General features: G+C 45.1%; 1 protein-coding gene across 1 annotated transcript; it reads right to left on the bottom strand.

The window, feature by feature from the left end:
- Nucleotides 1–305: 305 nt before the first annotated feature.
- LOC125282900 (pepsin B) lies at nucleotides 306–8,707 on the bottom strand. The gene is made up of 9 exons (XM_048220557.2): nucleotides 8,597–8,707; nucleotides 7,980–8,136; nucleotides 6,738–6,855; nucleotides 6,132–6,250; nucleotides 5,252–5,451; nucleotides 3,988–4,110; nucleotides 1,823–1,970; nucleotides 830–928; nucleotides 306–620 (listed from the first exon to the last, which is right to left on the bottom strand). The coding sequence occupies exons 1-9, from the start codon at nucleotides 8,650–8,652 to the stop codon at nucleotides 468–470; spliced, it is 1,173 nt and encodes a 390-aa protein (XP_048076514.2). The 5' UTR covers nucleotides 8,653–8,707; the 3' UTR covers nucleotides 306–467.
- Nucleotides 8,708–8,920: the final 213 nt, after the last annotated feature.

Here is an 8,920-nt window from a genome sequence, read left to right as displayed (position 1 = left end):
CAGAGACCTCTGCTCTGTGTTCACTCATTGGTCAATTCACAGATTCCCCCAAAGAGCTGTTGCTAACTTTCAATTAAGAATAAACTACTACGGGGGTGGTAGATTAAGCATCTGCTTTCAGCTTGGGTCCAGTCCTGGGTCAGACTCCCTGCCCAGTGGGGAGTCTGCTTCTACCTCTCCCTCTGCTCCTCCCCCTGCCAGTGTTCTCTTTCTCTCTCCTTCTTAAATAAATAAATAAATAAATAAATAAATAAATAAAATAATAAACTACTACAAATAGAACACAAAGAAGACATTTAGGAGGAACTGCAAGGATGTTTAGAGATTCTTAATTTATTAGTTGAGGGAGTAAGATTCTAGTACACAGAGGGATCAGACTAGTCTAAAATGCTGCTGTCAGCCCAGAGAACCAATAGGGCAATCCCAGAGTCCTGCTGGGAGGGTGGAGACAGCTGTCTCATGCTAGTCTACTCAGAGAGGGCAAAACCCACCCTGTTGACAGCCAAATCGTAGACAGTGTAATATTCCCTAAGGAAGACATCTCCCAGAATCCACAGGGGCTGTCCATTGGGGGATGGCAGGTAAGTGACTTCAATCCCAAGCGTGCAGTACCCATTGTTCTGAAGAGACAAAGGACATGAGGATATAACCAGATGCATGGAAAGGCTTTTCCCCACAGGAACTTCTTACCCTATATTCCATGATACCTTGTGGGGTTTCTGTCTTCTTGTTCACCCTCAGCTCTGCCACTGGTGACTCCCCAGTGGACACGGAACAGCTTTTGGGCCCATCCAATCCCACATCCATGGAGCCTGGAGTGAATACTTACATTGAGGACATAGGTAGAGGGAGGCAGAGGTAAAGGTGAACCACTGATGACGAAGGTGATGGTGGGCATGCTCTGTATGGAGTTGCAGTTGACCACATACTGAGAGAGAGGAGAAGCAGAGCTGTAGAGTGCCAGAGGACTGGGGGCCCAGACAAAGGGCCGAGTTCCCCATTCTCTGTGAGACGTCTTCCTGACCTTCCAGCAGAGGCTGGTTGAGAGCATGGAAGGCAAAGCCTGATTCCCAGGAGCAACACTGACCAGATGCTTTTGCTTTCCTGGGCCTCTTTGGACACATCTCGACTCTGAGATATTGGTTGTACTGATTTGGCCATAAGGAGTTATCTCATTCCAGAACACAGATTTCTACTGCGAGAAAGTACCACTTAGAGAAAAGACACATGGGCACACCCTGTAGACACATGTTCTCACACACTACATATCCACACTTGTGTGCACCTATCTATGTACTCATCACACACACACACACACACACACATCCCGAGGAACCAAGATTTAGTCTGACTAAACTAGACTCTCGCATGCAGGAGGAGCAAACTACAGAAGTGGGTATAAGGGGAACAGGGGTGAGCACAGCAAGCTGCTCAGAGTAAAAGCCAAAGGAGTATTCCTAGGGAAGAAAGAAACCCAAGTGGAATGGAGAAATGCAGTATGCCTGGCTCTGTTGCAGACAATCAAATGACAGCCGCACCAAGGTGAGATGTGTTCCAAAGGCCTGCAATGGAACAGCCACCCCTCCTGAGAACCATTCAGCCCATACTCACCGTTGGAGTTGGTGTTATTCCCTCCCCTTATTCCTCCTTGCATTGAGGGTTCATGCCTGAAAGGCCATGATATGTTCCCACCTGTTCTGTCCCACCACGAGCTCAGTTCTCCACCAATCCCTCCTCCAGTCTCTCATGAACTCATTGCACTCAGGCTCCTATGTTGAGGCCTCCTGGAAGTGCAGAGGAATCCTGGCTTCCGGTTACTCACATCACCATTCTGATCTTGCTGGGCTCCTGTCGCCGTCACAAAGGAGTTCAAATACTGCTGGGGAACAGTCAGTGGGAAGGTTCCTGTATCCACAATCCCCTGGCAGCCCTGGGAGCACAAGCCAGTGGCTTGGTTACCGATGAGAAACCTGAGGGGAACACCAGTACAAAACAGTAAGGCATTTCTAGGGGAAGCTGGGTGGCATAGTCGGTTGAGCGTTAGACTCTTGGTTTTAGTTTGAGTCATGATCTCAGGGTTGTGAGATCGAGCCCTGCATTGGGACTCTCTCTCCCTCTAACCCTCCCCCCTCCTCTCTCTCTCCCTCTCTCTTTTAAATAAATAAGTAAATAAATAAGTAAATAAAAAAACAAATCTTTAAAAAGAGAGAGAGAGAGAGATTTCTGCTATAAATAAGTGCCACATCCACCCTAATCTCCCAACCCTGCAGCTCTGAAAACATGCCTCTTCCAAAAAGCCAGGCCATATCTTGACACTGCAATCCATGTAATAATAATTCTATGTCTCTGTGGCTATTGGAGTAATATCCTCTGTCTTGCTCTGGTAACTACTCCAGCTCTGACTGAAAGCTCTGGGGAGTAGGGACTGTGTCTTATCCTCTTTAATCTGCCTGCTTATATGAGGCCCAGCACATAGTGCCAAATATAGCTAGAGCTGGTAATCACATCATAAATACACATTGGGCACCTACAATCTACATGTACAAGACACTTTCACAAGAATTATGGTGATGTAAAGAGGACTAAATTGTATTCACTGTTTTTAAAGAGCACATCCTAATGGACATGACACAACACCATACATTAAGCCACAACATCATAAGGCAATAGTTGGTGATCTCCATAAAGTCCTATGTGATTCAGTCCCTGATCCCTCATCCAGGCTTTTCTGCTGCTCTGCTCTTCCTCTTCAGTTCGTTTATATTTTGGGTACTGTTGGTGAATCAAGGTACTTGGACGTAATGGTGAACAAGACAGACACCACAAACTTAACACAAATGCACAAATGGTGTTTAATTGCAGCCCTGCTGAGTGCCATGAAAGAAATGCAAGAGGCCAGAGAGGCGGGGACTTGATCTGCTCTGGTGGTGAGAGGCAGTTGGTCAGACAAGGATTATTCTGAGAAGAGATGCTTAAAGGGTGAGTGTAACTGGTCCAGGTGAAAAGACCCCTCTATTCCAGGCACAAAAAACTACTTGTCAGACATCCAGCTGCTTACCTTTCTCTCTACTCATGCACATTGGGCTTGATTCCCCAGTGTCTACCCACAGATGAGGAGATATGTGTTGGGACACAAGCCAGTAATACTATGGGACTGAAAGAGAGATTAGGCCCCTGAGAGGCTTTTTCAGGGGAGGTAGGAATTCATCTGGGCTGTGAAGGATGCACACAGGACGTGAGGGGCTTCAGGTGATATAGTCAAAAGAGAAGAAGCAAGAAAGTCATGGCACGGTGCAAGGACATGGCAAAGTCTGTGCGGCACATTAGGAAATAGTGGGAAGGCTGTACCAATAAATAGTGCCCATCTGTTGTATGGTCTTGAGTAAAGGCCAAAAAAGTATATCTTTAATTAGCAGTGATGGAGATTTCCTGAAGGCTTGGAGTGTAGAAATAATTGATTCATGGTCCTGAGCTCTGGGAACAGATATGCTTGGGCTTAAAATTTGTGAAATGTGTGACTTTGGATGAGTTACTGAACCTCTGAGCCTTGATGTCTTTATCTATGCAATGAAATATACTTCTGACCACCTGATAGTGTTGTAGTGGAATATACACACAATAATATATATAAAATATTTAGCACAGTATCTGGCACATAGAAAACATCAATGACAGCTCTTACTTTTCCTGATGAAGGACTTGGTAAAGATTGTGCTACTAAGGATAATGAAGCTTCCAGAAACAAAGACGTGGATTCACAGAAGCCTAGGAATGACCAACCTGCTGACATGACAAGGTTCAGTGACCAAGTCAAAAAGTTCAGTCAAGGGCTAGATGCCAGAGTCTACTGGGTGCCAATAACAATCAGCCTGAGGGTTTGCTGATTCTTTCAGAAGTTTGTGCCAATGCAAGAACAGGAAATATTGTCACACTGGAGGAACATCCTAGGGGTGTCCATAATCCACAGGAACTTTCTTCAGTACTTACTCATCGATGGCAATCTGCCAGTACATTTCCCGAGTGACTGGAGTCCATACGATCTCACCAGAATAAAATTGGGAGTCCACACCTCCCAGGATGAGCTCCCCACCATACTCATAGGTTGGTTGCCTGGGGAGAAAAGGAGAAGTGCATGAGTTTCCACAACACACATGATCAGGCAACCCCTTCCTCCCCTCTTAGCATCCCTCTCTCTTTCAGACACAGAGGAACCGGGGATGAGGGGTCTTGTCCTCTGACCTGCTCTTCAGACTCCACCAGGCTCAAGGCACAAGGGAGAGGAGCCTCTTCAGAGGAACACCCAGAGTTTCAGAGGCATGGAAATATAAACTATGCCCATAAAAGGGGAGATGGAATTGGAAATCAGGCCTCTGAAAAGAAACTATAAAACCATCCCAGGGAAGCCCTGCTGGGGACAAAGTGAGAAAAACAAGAAATGCCTCAGAGAGTGCCTCGAATTGGGGACTGACAGAGAAAGATCTTTAGTGTGCAGTGAAGGAGATGCTCCAGTCATTCTCAAGTTAGTAACTGGACAGTATAAGAGGATTCAGGCCTCTTCTGTTCCCTACCTTGGGCCTGCCATTCACTGAAGAAAGACATTTGGAATCAAGTACCCTGAGGATCATTGTTCAAGGAAAAGAATCAGTAAGTAAAGTTTGCCATGAAAGCTCAAGGCCAATAGAAATGTACTGGATTTGTGACCAAGATATTTGTATTTGAGTCATGGCTTCACGCCTACCAGTGAGTTAGTGAGTGATTTTGCTCGACATCGAACACGTGCTTGAGCCTGCATTTCTTTTCTGGCAAAAAGAAGCCAATAGAATTTTTAAGATGTCATTTGAAAATTACTATGAGAACACTTTGGAAAGCCAGACATATATTGCAGTGATCACTTCATTGTTGTTCTCTTTACTAGTAAATGATCATCAGGCTTGTTCTATAGCTCTACAATTGTACAAAACTAACACGATAACTTCAAATTTATTAATCAAAAGGTGAGGGACTGTAGTTCATTTTTAAGAAAAGAGTCATCTTATGGATTATGGCCTAAATTAAAAATACTTGTAGTGTATTTAAAATAAATTCCTTCCAAAATGAAATAATTAATTTTCAGAGATGCATGAATTGCATATAGCAAGTTATACTCATTGTATCAGGAAATTTTAAAACCTTGGCCCTGTCTGATGTTGACTTGCTGAAAGCTCCCACAGCACCTCATTTGCTGAGACCCACCCAGGGCAAGGGTGCTCACCGAGAGAAGTAGAAGCTGAAGATGGGCTGGGTGAGCTGGTCCTGCTGTATCATGTTCTGCAGAACTGTTGGGCCATTGTCCACTGCCAGGTTGGAGTAGGCCATTCCCAGGATACCATCAAAGTATGAATAGTAGAAGGGGTAGTTGGGCTCATTTTCACTCATGCCAAAGAGCTGGTTATTGATGACGATGTTCTGAACCTGGGACGAGCAGAAAGAAAAGATTAACAATTCAGGTGGACAAAGCCTTCCCAGAATTAGGTGCCCAGGGAATGGAATCTAGACCCTTCTTTGGGGAGAGGAAGTTGGCGTCTTTCATGCTTAGCTCAATCATAGGGTGGAGCATGGAAGATGAAGGGACAACAGCATCACCCAACCATGTATGTCTTGGAAAGAAGAGTGTGGGTGTTGGGGAAGCAGAGGCTGTTGTGTTCTGGAGTTAGAGTTTCCACTTCCATAGACAGTGAAAGGACAGTGGCTGGTTTTATATTGAACAATCCACGTGCACAAATGACATAGGAACTGTCGGTGCTTGATGTAAGGAAAAGAAAATAGTGAAAAGAAGGTCTTCAAATATCTAGAATGAAGTTGTGTGCAGGAGGAAGGAGATGTGTTCCACGTAGCTGCAGAGGGCAGATTAAGGTCAGGGAACAAAGTCATGGGGAGGCACAATGTAAAGAGATCCCTGCAGTCAGGACTGCTGTGAGAGCAATTCCTGTCTTGAGAGAAAGGTTTAATTAGATGGCCTTCAGCATCCTTTCCAACCAACAGCTTCTGGGAATTTGTACCTATTTAGTAATCATGGGTCTCTCTGACAGCTTTAGGCTCTAGAAAAGGGGAGCCAAAGAACAGACCCACAGAAGGATGAGAAGAGCACTTACAGCCACAGTGTCATATCCCAGGAGCACAGTCAGGCTGCCAAAACCATACGCCAGTGTATAGGTTTGCCCATTGTTTCTGTAGGTGGAGGAACTGCTGGGGTTGAACCTGTTGTGAGTGGCTGTAGAAAGACAGAATGAAATATAAGCAGCAGTCATGGCTTTCCAAAATATTGGAGGACACTTATTCTTGATGGCCTGAGACCATCAGACCAAACCTGGGATTGGGCCTCAGCCTCAGATCTTTTGTGCTGAAGACAATCTGTAGCCCCAGAAATGTCTGCCCCCGTTTGGAAACAGATGTTGCCCCTTCCTTCCATTTCCTGAGGGATGGATCAATTCAAAGTGCCAGAAATTGGGGCCCACAGGAGAGAGCTTAGAGAAACTAATAGTGTAGAAAGGAAGGGAAGCCTTGGTCTATTTCTGTTGTCTTTTTCCAGAATGTAGACCAAGGGCAAGATTTCCAGATGGTCTGAATTTAAGGAGGATGAGATCATGGGTATGCACCGAGAACTCTGGATTTGGATGATGAGACTGTGCTCAATCCTGACTCTGCCCGGCCCTCTGCTCCTATCCATGGGGGGTGGGTAGTGATGGTGGTATACTCACTGCAGGCCTGGCTCTGGCAGTAGGTGGAGGGCACCCACAGGTTGGAGGAGCCTGTGTCAAAGAGGATCAGGAAATTTTGTGGTGGTGTCCCAATGCTGATTTCTCCAAAGTAGTAGTTCTGCAAAGAAAAGTTTGTCACTCTCATTAAGCAGGCACCTTGTCCTAAGAATACGGAAGTAGTTGACTCACTAGAAGCTACATTTTGCCCAAGTCATTTCCTTGGGGGAATAAGTGGCTTCTCCTCCAATAAGTTCTTCTTCCCATCTGGAGCCAGATTCCTCTTAATATTCCCCATTTTTTCCCTAATTACAAGCCTGTGATGAGCTGAGTCTGGCAAGACAATCTCTTCTTCCAAAGTATTTTCTATTTTGTATCAGGCGGTACTCAATGGATTTATCATTCTATGCCAGAACATGCAAAATTAGAGAAGCAATCACTTTTTCTCCATCCCCAGTGTCCATCCCCTCTCCCCACATCACACACACACACACACACACACACACACACACACACACACACAATCTTTCTTTCTCTTCCAATGTTAGATATTTCCCCACCATTCCCCTCCCTCTGGTCACACAAGAGCTAAGGTGCCAGGAAATCTAGAGTGAGAGGTAGCATGGAAAGGAAGAAAAGAACTTCACTGAACACAGTTTCAGTTCTAAGTGAATTTGGGCCAGTTCTGTCACTTAGCTGCCTCTTCTTCCACCATCTATAGAAAGTAGAAGTCAAAATAGGAGATTCCTCATGTCACATCTCAGTAAGGACAGTCCATAGGACACCAGTGTGTTGAGACACCCTGAGCAGACACTGCAGCCTCAAGAACACTCAAATGCTTGCTCTGAGTACCAGTGTATGTTTCCAAGCAGGGAGCTGTATGACATCTCGAGCCGCTGGAGATTTTGCCTGGCCGCTTTGCATGTGCTGTCCTTCTTTCCCCTGTAGCCCATCACTGGGACTTTCTTTGGCTCTCTCAGTTGACTTGAATATGGCCACTGTGAATCTCTTAACCGTATAAATGGAGATTTAGAGAGTGAGCCAGTAATGAGAGGAAAGAAGGAAGGAAAGGGAATACTATGGTGTTAAGTGGTACCAACTCATAATTTATCCAGATACTTTTCATAGGAAGGCGAGACTTAGGTTTAGTAAAAAGTCCAAAATCAGAGCTGATGAGAGGTCTAACTAAGTATCCAAGATGGTTATTAGCCAAGGGTCATGGATACTACATCCCCCTTCACTTACATCCAGGTAATTGGTGAAGGGCTCATAAGCAACAGCATCATTATTGTAAAGATACTTGGCGGCTGGATCAACCTTAGGGTGGTTCTTCAGGAATGTCTCTAGTACACCCCGTTCTTTCATCACCTGGCGGATGGACTTTCCTTTCTTCAGAATGACTCTGCAGAGAATAGGGCAAACAAAAGGAGTGAGCTTCACCTTCCCCTTTGTAGCAATCCCTTCAATGATCTGACCTGGAGTTTTCAAATCTCTTTAGTATTCTGAAAATCCACTACAACGTATATTTGGATTTTTCTACTTACTTATTGTTTCCACAGCATAAATTTCTGTTTATCCGAAGTCCTTCCTGTATCTCTCTTTCTTAGCCAACACAACACCAACCCACCTTTACACACACACACACACACACACACACACACACACACTCGTCATCATCATCATCATCATAATCATCATCATCCATTTCAAGTCGAGGGTCTCTGTGGTTTTTGGGTTCGTGTACCAAGACACAATCTGCCTGCCTTTCCATGAGATCTGTGGGGGAAGGCCTTTTCTCTACCCTAGCTTGTGATGTTCCCTTAGGGCTGGAATTCAAAATGAAGCTGAATCCTCATACACACCTTTCCACACCCTCTGAGAGGTGTAGACAAATCAAGACCAAGACCAGGATCTTCATGGTGCTGATTTTAGTGGCCTCTAGACACACCAGGACACAGTGGTACACCCAAGGGTTGGGACACACAGAGAGAGATTGGGTCTCTCTTTTATATCCTGATCTCCTTGCACTTTTCACCTGTAGGCACGTGGGCTTCTTAGCCTTGTACCAACCTGTGCCCCTTCACATCCATGGATTCTGTTTGTTTTTCCTCCTGGCAAGAATCATGGCCTTTAATATCCACTCTGTAGTCAATTTAAAAAGTGATTAATGGCTTTGCTGATGGAAT

Source organism: Ursus arctos, unplaced genomic scaffold, assembly GCF_023065955.2.
Source record: "Ursus arctos isolate Adak ecotype North America unplaced genomic scaffold, UrsArc2.0 scaffold_12, whole genome shotgun sequence".
Taxonomy (NCBI): Eukaryota; Metazoa; Chordata; class Mammalia; order Carnivora; family Ursidae; genus Ursus; species Ursus arctos.
Note: the sequence above shows the minus strand (reverse complement) of the source record. Positions and strands in the feature narration are given on the sequence as shown.

Excerpts from the sequence above, each read along its gene's own strand:
- LOC125282900 (XM_048220557.2), bottom strand. The coding sequence starts at position 8,652 with ATGAAGATCCTGGTCTTGGTCTTGATTTGTCTACACCTCTCAGAGGGT. Across the intron at positions 8,137-8,596 it reads CTCTCAGAGGGTGTGGAAAG|AGTCATTCTGAAGAAAGGAA; the intron begins GTGTGTATGAGG and ends TATTCTCTGCAG. Across the intron at positions 4,111-5,251 it reads TTCAGCTTCTACTTCTCTCG|GCAACCAACCTATGAGTATG; the intron begins GTGAGCACCCTT and ends TTTTCTCCCCAG.